Below are 16,679 nucleotides of genomic sequence, written 5' to 3'. Positions count from 1 at the left end.
TAGACACATAGTCAGTCCAATGGATGTTTAGAATTGTACGGAGGCAGCGCTGATGAAAGCGTTTGAGGAGTCACAGGTGATGGCGGCAGATAACCCATGATTCAGACCCATATAAAAGAGTAGACAATACAATGGCTCTATAGACACTGATCTTTGTACTTTTCTTCAGGTGTTTATTGCACCACCAGACTCTTTTATGGAGTTTTCCAAAGGCTCGATGTGCCTTTGCTATTCTGTTGCCTATCTCTTTGTCGATCGTGGCATCTGAGGAAACGAAGCTTCCCAGATAGCTGAACTGCTGAACTGTCTTAAGCTCTGACTCACCAATGGTAATGTGGGGATGGCGATAATCTTCTTGCGGTGCAGGTTGGTAGAGGACTACTGTCTTCTTCAAGCTGACTTCCAGCCCAAAAACCTCAGCCACCTCCTCAAAGCAAGATGTTAAACGCTGCAGAGCTGCTTCTGTGTGGGCAACAAGGGCGGCATCGCCAGCAAAGAGCAGCTCACGGACAAGATGATTTAGGGTCTTAGTGTGGGCCTTCAGTCGCCTTAGATTGAACAGGCTACCATTGGTACGATATCAAATATAAATGCCGTCTTGTTCGTCGAGGTCTGCCGTAGCCCTTTGGAGCATCATGCTGAAGAAGATTGTGAATAAGGTCGGTGCGAGAACGCAACCTTGTTTCACACCATTGGTTATTGGGAAAGGCTCAGAGAGTGCATCACCATACCTGACTTGGCCTTGCTGATCCTCATGTAACAGAATAATCATTTTCAGGAACTTGGGGGGACAACCTAATCGGTCCAAGATCAGCCACAAGCCTTTCCTGCTCACAGTGTCAAAAGCTTTGGTGAGGTCAACATAAGTTACGTATAACCCCTTATTCTGTTCTCCACACTTTTCTTGCAATTGTCTGAGAACAAATACCATGTCTGTGGTACTTCTATTATCTCTGAAACCACACTGACTTTCAGGTAGAAGTTCTTCTGCGATAGCAGGTACTAGTCTGTTCAATAGTATTCTTGCAAGAATTTTACCAGCAATGGAGAGCAGAATTATACCTCGGTAGCTTGAGCAGTCTGACTTGACACCTTTTTTCTTATACAGAGTGACGATGATTGCATCACGAAAGTCTGACGGTATTTTGCCTTGTTCCCAACAGCACACAACTAGCTCATGAAATTTAGCATGAAATGCTTGGCCTCCATGCTTCCATATTTCAGGTGGGACTCCGTCAACCCCAGCTGCCTTGCCAGTTTTCACCTGCTGTATGGCCTTAAGAGTCTCTCCCATGGTAGGGGCTAAATCCAATTCGTTTTTCACTGGATGTTGCAGAATGTGCTGGATTCCTTCGCCTTGGACTACACGATTAGCACCAAAGATTACAACTGCTAAGTGCAGTGCAGCAAATGTGACACTGATCTGAAAGAAAGCTGGCAACCCTTTCTAACATTTTATTTTCTCTGTATTTCAGCAAGAGAACATTCTTCAAATCAGTAGTGCAAATGTACTTTGCACTAATGCTCATGAGAAGGCACTCAACTAAAATAGCAGACTGTACCATGTTATTACTTAAAATGGCATATGTCCCTTCTTCTGTTCCAGATTCCAGGGGAAATTACACTTTTTGTTGGGCAGATCTGCATCTGCTCCCCCAGCACACTGACAGACTTTCTAGAAAGATGTAGATGCTGCAGAACTTGCCTTGCAGTTGCTTTGGACGGAGGCACAAAAGAGGATTATTAGCAGAGAATTCAGAGGCTGACATTAGACCCAAACACAGCAGGGGAAGAATCTGGCATCCAATCAGCAGAATTTGTGGAAGCCTGAACGCTAAGTGGAAGGCTGCCAGGCCAGCCAACTGAAAATGCAGGCAAACCATGAAAAGGAAGGACATGAGCAAAGAGCCACCCACAATCCCAATGAAAACTCTGAGCACTGTGCATGAAATTCACATGTTGTGCATGCTTTGAGAATGTCTTGGGGATCAAGCCTCACCAGCAGACTGGGGAATACCAGTCTGCAATTCCTCCTCCTGCATTCTGCTGAGCAATGCTGCATTATGTCAAGTCTAAGTTGTCCTCAGACAGAACAGGGTGAAGAGGTTAAAGCTGCACCAGCAAGACAACATCTTAAGAGGAAATTTTGAAAGCACCCAAACATTGCTGAATTTTGGACAAACAGGAGACTGAAAGCATGCCTGCTGCAAGCAGTAGGGTAACGGAAAGGGTAGCACTGACTGTAAGCTGCTACACTTGCACAGTGCCAGGAGGAAACACTAGTGCTGAAGTATGGGCCTTTTCAGAGGAGTATGCCACCCTCAGCAGTCAGGCACAGTCCTACAGTGACACAGCTATAACTCTCCTGGAACAAGTAATGACACAGAGAGCTTAAGTATCTCTGTGCTACACTCACTGTGTCATGTGTCATTCAAGGCCAGGCTGGACGAGGCCATGGGTGATATGGTTTAGTGCGACATGTCCCTGCCCATGGCAGGGGGGTTGGAACTAGATGATCTTAAGGTCCTTTCCAACCCTAACTATTCTATGATTCTATGTAAAGATGTCTCACCAGCCTCCCCTTATGAGCATCACATAAGCAGTCTATTTGCATTGTATGTGCACCTGCATGTATATGACACATCACATATAAAAACAACCTACACTACATACAGTTTTGTAGATCTGCCCAGAAGACAGTGAAAACAATGCAATTTTAGGAACATATCCTTGTCCATTTTTTAAAACTACTACCAGCCATTTATCCATTTTGCTTATAGAGATATCCTTTTCTGTATGATGATTATGACTGCAAGTAATTACTCCTTCTAGTCAAAAAGGAAAAAGTGATTATACTTGAATAAGAAAGTGTTCATTTCAGCTGGCCCTGAAAATATCAGATTCTCCAGGGTTCACTCCTTTTTGTTCACTTTCAAGGTAGTAAGCTAAGCCATGTGTAATAAAACCAACTGACTGTTATGTTGTTAGGCTGTGCCAATCAAGGCAGCCTGCTGAACGCATTTCACTCATATATTTTGTCTCAACATCAACTGCAAATAAAATTTTTATCATTTATGTATAACTGTGTCATACCACTTCTCACTGGAGAGAATCACCCACAAAGCAAACAGGAATATAAAGCAAAGTTTCTTCCAAAATGAGTTGTACAGGAATTTGCTTAACTGAGAAAATGGTGGGTTATCTTCATTTACTTTACTAACTGAAGATGATTCAACTCCCAGCTAACACAGCTCCTTTGCTGTGCAGCTTCCTCTTAACTAGAATGATATATTCGAGCTCTAAGAGTTCTTCACCACAGCACATAATGTACTAACTACATTCTATGAATGTTGTCCTCACTGGTCTGATAAAGTCCTGTGAGACAGGAAGTTAATAATCATCCTCATTTTATAGCTGAAAAAAATATTGTATAAAGAAGTGATGGCTTAAATCCAGTAAGGCAGACTTGCAGGATGAATATTTATGATCACAAGATTTGTATGATTCTAAGTGACTTCATTAGAAACAAAAGCAAATCCCAAGCTCTAGTCTTTCCTGAAAATTACCCCCAGCATTTCTAATCAAATTCTTTTACATTAGCATAGATACATGTGTGCCATTGTAGCGCAAGAGACTTTCAATGGCTAATCCAGCAAACCTGGTGGAATGACCTAACAATGTTATTTAAAATGAGCTAAACAGAAATGAAGTGTAGAGACCATGACTTTACAGAAAATCTTTCAAACTAGTTCTTCTCCAATATTCTATGGCATGGAAAACACAATGAATTTTAGAAAAATGCACTTTAAAATGTATGCAGAATGTATAAAAGTGTGGCAGAGGTTATGGAACAGATTTGAAAACATTCTTTTGTTTAATACATGAGCCTCATGACTGATAACTAACAAGTTCCATAAGGCTGAGAAACTCACACATGCTGATTTCCCATGTATTAACACAGAGCTCTCTGAAAGGTTTAAAACCCCATGTCTGTATTTCACTACAATATCAAAAGGCCAGACTTTTGCATTCAGGAAAGAAAACATAAGTATTACTGAAAACTGTGTGCATGGAAGTCAGAAACCCAGAAAAATAACAGATTGCAAAGAAATGCTGAATGGGCAAGAACAAATAGATCTGCCATGCAACAACATTTTAAACATTCTTGGAAAAAAGACTCGCTGAGCTCCTCTAATTCTTGTTGGAATTTCTGCCCCACTTAAACTTGAGTGGAAAGAATTATTCAAAGCTAGTGGATACTTACCTGCTCTGTCTCAACAAAGTTGGACACATGTCCGTCATCATTGACCCCTCGAATGTGAAACCGGACACCAGCTTGCTCACAGCTGATGCGAGAGATGAGGCAGGCTTTTGCCTTCTTGTGGGAAGCATAAACAGTGCGAATGTCCACTACCCCACACATCACTTTCAGTAGCCAGTCAGAGCAGTTCACCTGGTAGTGTTTGAAGGGCACGTGCAATAGCTGGTTCCTGAAAGGTTCAACAACATACAGATACATTACTGAATAAACTAAGACAGATAGCCATGTGCGTCACCCCACAATAATCACTAACTGAAGCAATTAATATCTTGTGACCCCTTTTCTGTTGTACCTTTATCCAAAACCACAAAATATCAGAAAGAAATCCTTGTGAACTACTACAGTGGACAGAACGTGGTAAACTGTAATAGCACAGCTATCACCAAGGTGCTGTCCTTACCTCTTGTACCTCTCTCTCATAAATTCAAATGCAAATGTCACCTCTTTCAGCTCCAGCAATACACTGAAATTTAGTAATCTTTTTCACAAATGACAGTGCTGTCAAGCTAATTACTTTCTGAATAATATTGCCTGGACCACTTTAGCATACAGTACAGGTTGAAGAGCCATTTTAAAATCCAAGAGGATTTTCAGAAAAATTTTTCCAAGCAGAAACTGGACCCATAAGTCAACAGAGATATTGCAAAAAGTGCTACTAAAATTAAGAGGAATGTCCATTTTAACCTTCAATTTATTTTAAGATCAACAACCCAAGAAAACTATCATGCCTGTTTAACAGTGACGCTAGTCTCTTCTATTATGTTGGTTTTCCAAAATGTGCCTTTAGTCACAGATGAGGGACAAGAAAATCCCTTTTATGATCATATATAGCTCAGTAATACTAGTTATTACATCTAGCAAAACCCCTGAAGAATTGTTCTTCTAGAGTACAGCATTTCTCTGAAAAAGGTGCAAGGCATTCTTACCTTTAAAAACTAAATATGTAACTGAAAAAGCAGCTCTAAAAAGATTTCGTATCTCTTCCACCTCCTTCCCCTAGCTTTACTCACAGACTCACTCAGACTAATTCCAGCAGATGAATTTTGTTGTTGCAGGTCATTTAACAGGCACATTGTGCTGCTTTTAACTAAGGACATCTGACACTTTTAATCGTGTAACTACTTATTCCATTGTTTACTTCTCTAAAGAACCTACTGTTTGGCCCAATATTTCCCATATCACATAACTGTCTCAAGATAAATTTTCTAAATGTGATGCTGTCATCATCCCTGTTCTACAACATAAGAAGAATGGAACCTCCCTAAGGGCTACTTCTAGATTAGCCAGAACAGCAAAGAGAGAAAGTTCAAATACCTGGCTTACAAGAAAAGAAGTTTCAAAAGGCAGAACAGGTAAAAAGAGCTGCTTTAAAGGTTGTTTATTTATTAAGGGATACTGCCATCCTAGGATTTTCATCACAGTAATACAGTTCATTTGTGCCATGTGTCTGACTTGACATGCTTGGTGAGCTCTTTGAGAGGGATGTATAATTAGCACAGGTGAAAGAAAGCTTTATGTATCTCTCTTCTGAGTTAAACTAAAAAACACTACATCTTACTAACCAAAATTGCATCATGGCTAGAAAGCTTAGCCAGGATGAACTGCTCTCTCATTTTTATTTATCATCCACTATGAACTTTTTTTTTTGCTTATTTAATATTCACCTACTTTGGGCCACAGGACTCGTCACACATTCTAGCAGCACACCCACATTTAACTCTGCCAGTTATTTTCCACCTACATATAACCCTCGTGTATTTCCAGTACAACTATGCTTCCCGTGTGACTATCTTTTTGTTTAAAAAGAAAAAAAAAAATGAGGGTATGGAAATTCAAGCATTGTGCCAGAACTGTAAAGCAAACAAGCTGAATTAAATCAATGTTGAACCCACCTAGGGAAGACAAAACCCAGAGTTGTGTGTTCTCCTTTCTACCCAACTGATACTTACCACAACAAAAAATACTGTTTCTTTGCTTTGTAAGCACATGAAAGTAAGAAGTACAGAGCAGTGTATCACAGGAGTTTTCTTCCATGCAACACATTTATATTGAGCTGTAAACATATTAATATTGATGTTTTCAACATAAAAACTGGGGCATATTACTGAAACATTAAACTACAGACTTTCAATGCACACTTAAGAAATACAAGATACTTCAGCACAGACGATGGGATTGAGGAACAGTAGTTCAAGTGCAAGTTTCTATTAGATAACTTTTAAAGCAAATTATTAAAAAAAACTGCAGGGGAAACTATTCTTGACATCTAGAGACATGTTTCTGTAGTGTGAGCAGTACATCTTGTGTTTCCTTAACACAAAATGTTGTTATTACAATTACATTTCACTATCAGATTAATTTTAATTAAAGAGAAGTTACACGTTTGACCCAGGTTTACCCTGAATTCACTAAGGCCACGTGCCCTCTAAAATGACATGACAATGAGATGAAACGAGGTGTACCTGAAATGAATGTTTATTTCCCTTTGAGAATGTCTGACCAGTAAGATACAGGTAGGGATAACAGAAGACTTTGGTATAACATGCAGTACTAACCAGAAGAACGAGTTACCAGATTCATAGTGGTTATCACCCTGCTTCTGAGCCCGCACAGTCAGATCAAAGTTTGAGCCTGCATTAGGCCAGGAGAAATAGAACATCCCAGAGTTCAGGATTTTCTTCAAGGCAGTAACGCGCTCCTCTTCCTTGGTTTCTTCCTGGAGAGGACAGAAATCTGTTGCAGTAATTTTGTAAACTTCAGCGTCCAGGATTTTTCCCACCGATGTGCAGCCTGTCACCAGGACCAGAAAGTGCAGCCGGGCATTACCTAGAAGGTGACAGACAGTTACAAAAGGGTTACAGGTGGACACAGGCTATGCCATTTTGCATCAGTCCTGTCATACGCAGTGCTGACAGGGCTTCAGCAGAGGCCAGTACCTTTGCTTCAGAAGAAACCAAATACAAAAAATGGGCTATTTACATGTCTGGATTCCTTTTGACTGCAGGTAAGTAAGTGCAATTGCATAATACTCCACACTACTTCTACACTCTCATCCTTTGCTGCATTAGACAGTTTTCCCACTTACTTTATGAAGTGCAATGAGCTTGGTGTCGGGACACTACTCAAAAATCAAATTTTGCCACCCTAGAGAACATATGTTTTCATTGGATATGATTGAAGGGAAAGGTAAAAGAATCATCATATATGAGATAACGTGTATTCTTTGCTATGGATTTTTCAACTGACTTCTGAATTTTAAAGATATGAAGCATTCAGGTTTCTTACTGGCTTCAGCTGAAGCTGGGCATGTCCAGCCATTCAGAAAGTTTCAGTATTATCAATTATTTAAATTTTCCTTTTTATGTCACAAAAGAGTGTACATGATTAGATGACACCCTCATTATCACTAGAAAAATTCCAGCTGTGAAACAAAGTGTGTAATGGGTTGGAACTAGAAGGTCTCTAAGGTCTTTTGGATCTTCCAACCCAAACAATTCTACGATTCAGGGCATCAAAACTAAAAGATAAATTTTGAAGCTTCAGAACACCTCTGTAATCAGATCTCTCATACACAGTAGGATTTCAACTGTTGCTTGTTCTCACTGAAATGATAATTAAGAAATAGTAGAACAATTGTTCTGAAAACACCGGTTTTGCTCAGAAAAAACTGTTTGATTCACTTAAATTGGTCTCTAATGGAGACAATGTCATCCTATTCACTCCAGTTAGTAAGAGAAGGTCTGAATCAGTCAGATTTATTGCTCTAGTATAGGAGAAACAGCAGCTGACCTGCCAAGAGCAAGCTAAGTAGTACCCTTTGTAGTACAGCCCTTCAACCCTCCACAGTGGCCCACTGTCTGAAAATGCAGACCAACTTTCACACACCAACTAGGTTTTTTTCTGAAGCAGGGGAGTCCTTACTTGAGATCACAGGCTGGCTACAGAAACTTGAGTTAGCGGTGCTTCTCAGCAGGGCCAGAATATTTGCGTAGGCACATGGGACTGGAATGAAAGGACAAGGTGGGAGATTGGCTCTTACTCATTCTGTTCTGCTGACTCCAGTTTTGCAGAAAGGCCAGTGTAGGTGTTATTTACTAAAAAGCTCTCTTCGTCACATTTCTTTCTCTAACAAGGGTATGCTGTGTTCTCCTTCTTGAGTGCTTTTAAGAAGTGTGTTTCCTGTACTTTTCTAGATGACACCATAGTGGAGAGTTAAAAATACATAAAACCTGACAGCTTATTCCTCCTTTGCACATGAGTGTGCATAATTATAAAGGGTTAAGAATAGGGGATACATCAGTTACCACCATGTTAGTTCATACCTGACTAAATACTTCCTTGCAGCCTCCAGAAGGGGTTAGGAAGAGCTGGCTGTCTCCTAGAATAGCTAATAGTTTCTGTGAAACCATGAAAACTGATCAGGTCTAAGTAAACGTCACTTATGAGACTCTGGAAGCAATGTAAACAAACAGTATTAATATGGCTCACTATCAGTTAGCTTCAGGGACAGAAAAACAGTAGTGACACACTTGGAGCTGTCTGACTGGGATGCTGAGACAAATAATATGAAGACTTTCATTGGCTCCACTGGCACTGGATCGAAACTAAACAATTCTCTGGTTTAAGATGGCAATTAGTAAGAGTAAAGCATGACAAAAAAGCCAATCAAAATCTGCATGGTTTTGACTCACCTAGAAACTTGTTTTCCCTTAGCAGAGACTCTAGACTCTTTTTACTACCTCCTCCACTCATAGAATCATGGAAGAGTTATGGTTGGAAAGGACCTTAAGATCATCAAGTTTCAACCCCCCTGCCATGGGCAGGGACACCTTGAACTCATCCCCAAAAAGGAAGGCACATCTATACATGCAGGCATCCAGCATCTCCACTACCCCAAATCCCTAGCTAATAGGCTCAGAAATAGTAATCACAGCTAACAAGCTACTGCATTGTTCCTAAAGCATCAGAAGACTAACAGCTTTCTGAAGCTGTAATACTCTACCCTGACATTGTGCATTTAACCCCACATGAGAGAGTTGGGTTTGTTCTGCCTGGAAAAGAGATGGCTCTGGGAGACCTTAACTGCAACCTTTCAACTATAAAGGGGCCTTACAAGGAAGATGGAGAGAGACTTTTCACCAGGGCCTGTAATGATAAGACAAGGGACAATGGTTTTAAACTGAAAGAGGGTAGGTTTAGATTGGATATAAGGAAGACATTTTTTACAGTGAAAGCAGTGAGACACTGGAACAGGTTTCCCAGAGAAGCTGTGGCTGCCCCATCCCTGGAAGTCTTCAAGGCCAGGCAGGAGGGGGCTTTGAGCAACCTGTGAATTGAGCAATCTAGTGAAAGCTGTCCCTGCCCACAGCAGGAGGGTTTGACTAGATGATCTTCAAGGTCCCTTCCAATCCAAACCATCTTATGATTCTATACACATGGAATAAATTTCTTTACAGCAGTTCAAATCACGGAGCAACCTTCATGCACTTTTCAAGATAGCTTTCAAAAGAGGCAGGCAGGCAAAGGAGTTCACAGAGCCCAGAAAGTTGGAGTAAAAGGAAGAAAAGAGACAAACAGATTTAAGCTACAACAGAGCTAGTCTGCTTTGCTGCTTTGTCCTCCTAGACTGCTCTGTGAGCTGAGGTGCTTTTCAGATCAACTCTGAAATATCTGATTCGCTTAAATCCCTCAGTTTGCTAAAAACCAGCCAGAATGCAGAAATCCTACAGCACCACAGCCCCAGCTTGATAAATCTCTGACTCTGTGACTTAGAAAAAAGTCCCAAGCCCTGTCCCCTGACATCACGTTTATCCCAGGTAGTATTTGGACAGTGTTCCTGCGAATCAGCTCTGGGCTATCACTGCAATGCCTGCGGGAGGAAGATCCCTGGCTGATGTACATGCCACTCTTGGCACAGGGAGCAAGCTAATCACAGTATTGTATGGACAGGGCTCAAGCCTGCGCCCTGCCCCATTTTTACTCACAGGACAGATGAACCACAGGATCCTCAGCAGAGGTAAGGCTCCCGTCAGCTTTTCACCCTTTTAGCACCTCACGCAGCAAAATTAAAGCTACCAAAATACTATTCCACTATTTGTCCTTTAATCATGTCTCCATTAAGGTCTAAGAAATTACTCGCCACTAAGCAATACAGCTATACACAGTGAAAAAAGGCTTTTCCCCGTCTTCCCCTTTTTGCCATCAAAATCAGCTTACGTCTGGAAATTTCTTCTTTCAATCCCAAACATTTTTTCTCACACAGTTTCCCCTCAACCCAGGCTGACAATGATTTTAAGTATATTGATAACTACATTGGACAAGTTTGTGATGGAAGTTTTAACTATGCTACCTCCACTCACACTTTCTCCTAGGCATTTTGTCAGATAGAAAATGCTATTCCAAGGAATAAAACAATAGCATTACATATTCAAAGAGAATCTAATATGGCAGAAGCCTATTACCAGCCACAGGAAAAATGCTTCTGTTTGTTTACCAGTCACTGAAAGTCTGGTTATCATTACAGACATATTAAAGCAAAAAATCAGTCCATTTACTTCTAAATTGAAACTTTAAAAAGTCAATGTGGTTTCTTTTCTGTTACATAAATGTCAACAAGCTACAATCTTTCCTGTTGAAAATAGATACTTAACATGAAAACAGTTGTATCAACCACAACCCTACCTAAATGTATTTAAATTTAAGGGTAGCAATTGCTTAAATTGCCTCAATCAAGATGGATATTGCTACCGGAGCAAGCAGTTTTTATAACAAGCAACATTAAAATGAACTTTCTCCATTTCTACAAATTGCAGACACTGAGTTTTTTGGTAATTGTTCATTCATTGCAAGGAAAATAACATTTTTAGCTGACAAGAATTTACTGAAAAAATCTTCTCCCTCCTAAACAATAAATTTTTATTATTCAGTAAACCTCACAAAAGAATGCAAGAAGTTCCATTCCTTGTTTACTACACCCACCCCCTAGAGAAAAAGAAAGAACAAAAAACCCCAAAACAAACAAACAAAGCAAAGCAAACAAAACAAACCACAACAACAAAATCCTGCTATCAACACAACATGGAATTTCCTATGATAGGTAGATTTGTGAGGCCATGGTACAAGAAATAAATTATTTTTTTAATTAAATTGGTTTTGCTAGGCACACTGTGAAAATATCACAGCTTTAATCACAGAATAAACTAGGTTGGAAAAGACACTCAGACATTCCTTAAAGCTAGATGGTATTTCCCCTTAGAACAATCCAGACTACTCCATTAATCCCCACAGCCTTAACTTTTCAAAACTGCAGCTCACTACCATTTCAAATTCTGTAATCATCTTAAAAATACTGCTTCTTTTAAAGCTTCCAGTGAAACTCTTTTTATGCAAATAGCGCTTGAAGTACCAGACTAACAGCAATCACAACACCAACACATCAGTCAGTCCAGTCAAATCCACCTGGCAGCATTACTGAAAGCATATTACACGGTTACAATCTTTGAGAGGAGCCAAACAGTGTTCAAAGTATTTGTTTATTCTGCTCATAACATCAACAGCAACATGGAAAAAAACATGCTAAAGCCATGAAATGAAGAGTCACTCCCCTAAGCGTAACCTCAAATAAGTCAGGAAGCTGAGTTTTAAAATGTTGGGAGTGCACCATCAAGAGGAAATGAAGAATTAACACTACATCAGTTCCCTATGGTCAGTGGCCCTGCCAGTACTACCACTGCCCCCAGCCCACAGAGACTCCCAGCTCCCAGGAGCTCCCTGCACATCTAGAGTAAGGGACAGGCCAAACTCCATCCTTACTTTTTGAAAAAGGAGCCCAACAGTTCCTATAAAAAAAAAAAAAAAATAACTAATTGAAGTGCACGGGGTGGAAAAATTATGTAATTCTGCCTTGATTTCATGTGCAGTACAGCAGTAGAAAGCTGACAGCTGCAAAGTACATGATGAATGGAGCCAGCACTAAGGCAAATAAAAAGCAACTGAAAAAAATGGAAAACCTTTTCCTGTGAAGTGATGAAGACTCCAGGTCTGGCCCTTAAAACTTCAGCTTGTACCAACCACCACATCAGCTGCAAACTGCTTACCAGCCCCCCCACCCTGGAAAACAAAACTCTTTTTTTTTTCCTTTAACTTTTATGAGTAATGTACAGTTCTGCTTCATATTAGCCTTTCTAAACTTTACGCATGATGTAATTTAGGATTTAGGAACATAGAAACTGCAATTCAAGATCACAACTGTAAAAATGGCCTTAGGATGCAATCTGCAATGTTTTAAAGCAATCTCTGAAATAATTTTAAAGAAATTGAAGTGTTCCTCACTGGCCACTTTCCATAGCAACACACCTATGAAAAAGCAAGACCCACCTACAGTGCTAAAGGAAAAAAAACAGTATTTTGAAGCTTATGGACCATATTTTACTCTCAGGTAGGTAGGTATAAACATCCATGCATTGTGGCCAACACCATTATTTTGCCCTGTTACAGCTATAAATCACCACAACCGACTGTGAAGAACACTTTCAAAGAAATGTGAGAATTGTTTTGCGCACAGCAGTATGTGCTGAATGCCCTTTCATCAGGTTGCACAAGTGAGGCAGAGGATGGAGAATATTTGGCATAGGAACAAGACAAAAATAACTTGCATCCACTTTTTCAAAAGCTCTTGTGAAACCAACTGCCTTAATCCATGTTGAACAGGAAATGCAGTTCTGGTACGTCACACGCTACAATAATAAGATGCAGCTTCTGTATTTAACCTGCCTACATGACTCAAGGCAATTGTTTCCACTGCAGTTTATGTTGCCTATTATGAGCTACAGTGGAAAGGAGGCAACATTCAATTCTTATTTTGTCCTTCTTAACTGTGAGTATTCCACTATAGACTGCCTTTTTCTTTGTAAAATTAATTGACTCCAGTTTTTGCTCCTTCTCCATTCTAATGCAGTCATGCCATTGCCTTGTGTTCCCTCAGCCCGTACCATCACCATTCCACACATACCTCCACTTCACTTTATAGTCCTCCAAAAAAACAATTTGCAAGGTATCATTGCCTCTTCTGCCTTCAAAATTAGCAACAAAACACAGCAGGGGGACAGATTCTAATCATTTAACTGAAAACCTCTGAGGAAATCTACAGCAGACTTAAGAAAAGAACCAAGATTTTCCAAACTACAGTTTTAGTCTGAAAGATACTCCTCCCTCTTCTAAATATAATTACATTATTAGGAAATGTTCAAAAGGAATAGAGAACAGGTACTTAGTTGCCCTTTTTGCCTTTGAAACTTCTTCCTTTCAACTAAACATTGTATATGTGCAAAAGCAAAAGTATATACACAGTCAAATGAATTCAGAATGACTCCTCAAATACAGCAGCTGTATTAAACTAAACAACCTATGTGCTAATAATGTCAAAATACTGCCTTACATATGCACCCCTTCTGACATCAGTGTCTAAACTGAACCCTGCAAAGCCAGCTCATTTAATACTTAAGATGTATTTGCCACTGCTAGATCTATTTTGGCAGCAAAATCTTGGCTGAGATACAACTCAGAAACACTGTACAATTCATTCTGCTGCCATCCATCTCACAAAAGAAAGCAGAAGAACTTAGTGAGTCATGTTAACAGACGTAAGTATGTAGAAATGAATGTTATTACTTGTGGGAAACATTAACTTTGTGAGTCGGTTTCACATATTTCATCTACTTTCCTGTGAAAAGCACGATCTACTTTGGAAGGAATACAATGTGATTTATTTGGATTCCGAAGTAGTGATATTTACAAATTAATTAAAGTGCTCAGAGACATCTTTGATGTCTCGGAAAAAAGTCTCCCCTTCTGCTCAACAGATATACTCTTAATATTCCAATGGAATGTACTTTTAGAAATATTTTCAGTTAATTTAGTAGGTATGGTCTGTAGGCTTTCAGCAGCAAGAAAAGAAATACTGATACTCCTGAACAAGTCGATGTGATCACTGCTGCTCATTGAAGGGCTGGCCAATTCTGCCGTTGTTTGCAGCTACTAAAATACATTATATGAAACATAAAGTTTTTCCTGTATGGACTGATCCTGGCTGGATGCCAGGTGCCCGCCAAAGCTGCTCTATCACTCACCTCCTCAGCTGGACAGTGAACAGAAATGAGAGACTTGTGGGTTACGGACCGTGAGATACCATTCACCTATTACCATAATGGACTAAATCAGTTTTATTTACTAGCAATCAAACCAGAGCAGGATAATGAGAAATGAAGTGAAACCTGAGAGCACCTTCCCCTCACCCCTCTAGTCTTCCTGGGCTTAACTTTACTCCTGATTTTCCCTACCTCCTACCCCACAGCAGCACATAGGATGGAAGATGCTGATTGTGGTCAGTTCATCACAGGTTGTCTCTGCTGCTCCTTCCTCCCCACAGAGAGGACTTCTCACACTCTTCACCTGCTCCAGCATGTGACACCTCCCATAACAGACAGTCCTCCCTGAAATTCTCCAAAGTGAGTGCTTCCCATAGGCTGCAGTTCTCCACATACTTCCCCAGCATGGGCCCCTTCTATGGGGTGCAGCCCTTCAGGAACAGACTGTTCCACTGTGGGTACATTCCATGGGGTGCATCCTTCAGGAACAGACTGCTTCAGTGTGGGTCCTCCTTGGGATCACCAGTCCTGCAGCAAACCTGCTCCAGCATGGGCTCCTCTCTCCATGGGGCCACAGGTCTTGCCAGGAATCTGCTCCAGTACAGGCTTTCCCCAAGGCCACAGCCTTCTTCAGGCATCCCCCTGCTCTGGTGCTGGATCCACCTGCAGGCTGTGGAGGACATCTGCTCCACTGTGGACCTCCATGGGTTGCAGAGGGACAGCCTGCCTCACCACGGTTGGCACCACAGGCTTCAAGGGAATCTCTGCTCTGGTACCTGAAGCACTTCCTCCCCTCCATCTGAACTGAGTTTGGTGTCTGCAAAGCTGTTGCTCTCACATGTTATCACTCCTCTCTCTAGCTGCAGTTGTGCAGGGTTTTTCTCCCTCAAGTATGTTACCACAGTGGTGCTACCACCACCACTAATGGGTTTGGCCTTAGCCAGCAGCAGGTCCATCTTGGAGCTGCTGGCTTTGGCTCTATCAGACACAGGGGAAGCTTCTAGCAGCTTCTCATGGAAAGCCACCTCTGTAGCTCCCACTGCTACCTAAACCTTGACATGCAAACCCAATACAGTTCTTTTCTAGTGTTAATCTTTTATGCAAGCAACAGCTAAAGGGATGGAACTTAGTTACATGTTCAGCATCAGAAAATATTTGCCTATCTTTGCTTACCATTACAGCATGACCCTCCTGACTTTTCACTCAATCACAGAAATTTTCCCCCAGTTAACATTTTTATCCAATTACCAAGAAAATTTTTAACAATTCCTTCAAAAGGAAGTCCTGTACCAGGACTTGTAATTGAAACCTATAACTAGACAGAGGTGCAGTGATGAAATTCAGAGAGGGAAAACCTCACACTTTGAGGGCACTGAAGTTTAGCAGCTGCTGTTCAAAAAGTAATAAGGACATGGGATACACAGAAATAAAAGGATAAAAGAAATTAAAAAGGCTGAGAAAATTTCACATCCCATTTAAAATCATTCAACTTTGAATAGGAAGACCAAAACTGGATACATTTAGTTCCCGTCACATACAAGAAACTACACTCATCTGTAGCTTGAAGAGCTTGAATGCAATAGCTACACTGTTGTGTAGCTAAATTTACTATTACAACAGGATTCATTAGACTGCTATGAGGAAAAACAGATCCAAGTTCCAAGAAAAACTAATTACAAGTCCTCTCTTTTTAATTACATTAACAAACTGATATTAATCTCCATAGAAATGGTTAATTAATTCCACGAGAAACAAAACAAATAAGCCCACATTCATTTTAAAAGACTAGATGAGCCCACAGTTTTAATTTATGACACAGAAATCTCTCTTGATTGCAGTTGCCTCTTCAGATCAATCTCAAGTCATAGAATCATAGAATCATAGAATATTTAGGGTTGGAAAGGACCTTAAGATCATCAAGTTCCAACCCCCCTGCCATGGGCAGGGACACCTCACCCTAAACCATACTACCAAAGGCCGCGTCCAGCCTGGCCTTGAACACTGCCAGGGATGAAGCATTCACAACCTCCCTGGATAACCTATTCCAGTGCCTCACTACTCTAACAGGAAAGAATTTCCTCCTTATATCCAATCTAAACTTCCCCTGTTTAAGTTTTAACCCATTACCCTTTGTCCTGTCACTACAGTCCCTAATGAAGTGTCCATCCCCAGCATCCCTATATGCCCCCTTCCGATACTGGAAGGCTGCTATG

At 40.6% G+C, this 16,679-nt stretch overlaps 1 protein-coding gene across 3 annotated transcripts in view; it reads right to left on the bottom strand.

The window, feature by feature from the left end:
• The window catches only part of SYNJ2 (synaptojanin 2), a 70,957-nt gene that overhangs the window by 45,470 nt on the left and 8,808 nt on the right, over window positions 1–16,679 (bottom strand). For 2 of the 3 annotated variants that reach the window (XM_061378231.1, XM_061378233.1), the window contains exons 3-4: window positions 6,877–7,147; window positions 4,265–4,490 (exon numbers count right to left, since the gene is read on the bottom strand). In XM_061378231.1, the coding sequence (XP_061234215.1) occupies window positions 4,265–4,490; window positions 6,877–7,147 (497 nt within the window). The remainder of the gene's footprint in view (window positions 1–4,264; window positions 4,491–6,876; window positions 7,148–16,679) is intronic. The other variant, XM_061378234.1, reaches the window with a different exon arrangement.

Source organism: Neopsephotus bourkii, unplaced genomic scaffold (assembly GCF_033783945.1).
Source record: "Neopsephotus bourkii isolate Nb327-2 ecotype Australia unplaced genomic scaffold, CSIRO-AGI_Nbou_v1 NB_1765, whole genome shotgun sequence".
Classification (NCBI taxonomy): domain Eukaryota; kingdom Metazoa; phylum Chordata; class Aves; order Psittaciformes; family Psittacidae; genus Neopsephotus; species Neopsephotus bourkii.
The sequence above is the reverse complement of the archived record's forward strand: the minus strand, read 5'-3'. Positions and strand labels throughout refer to the sequence as shown.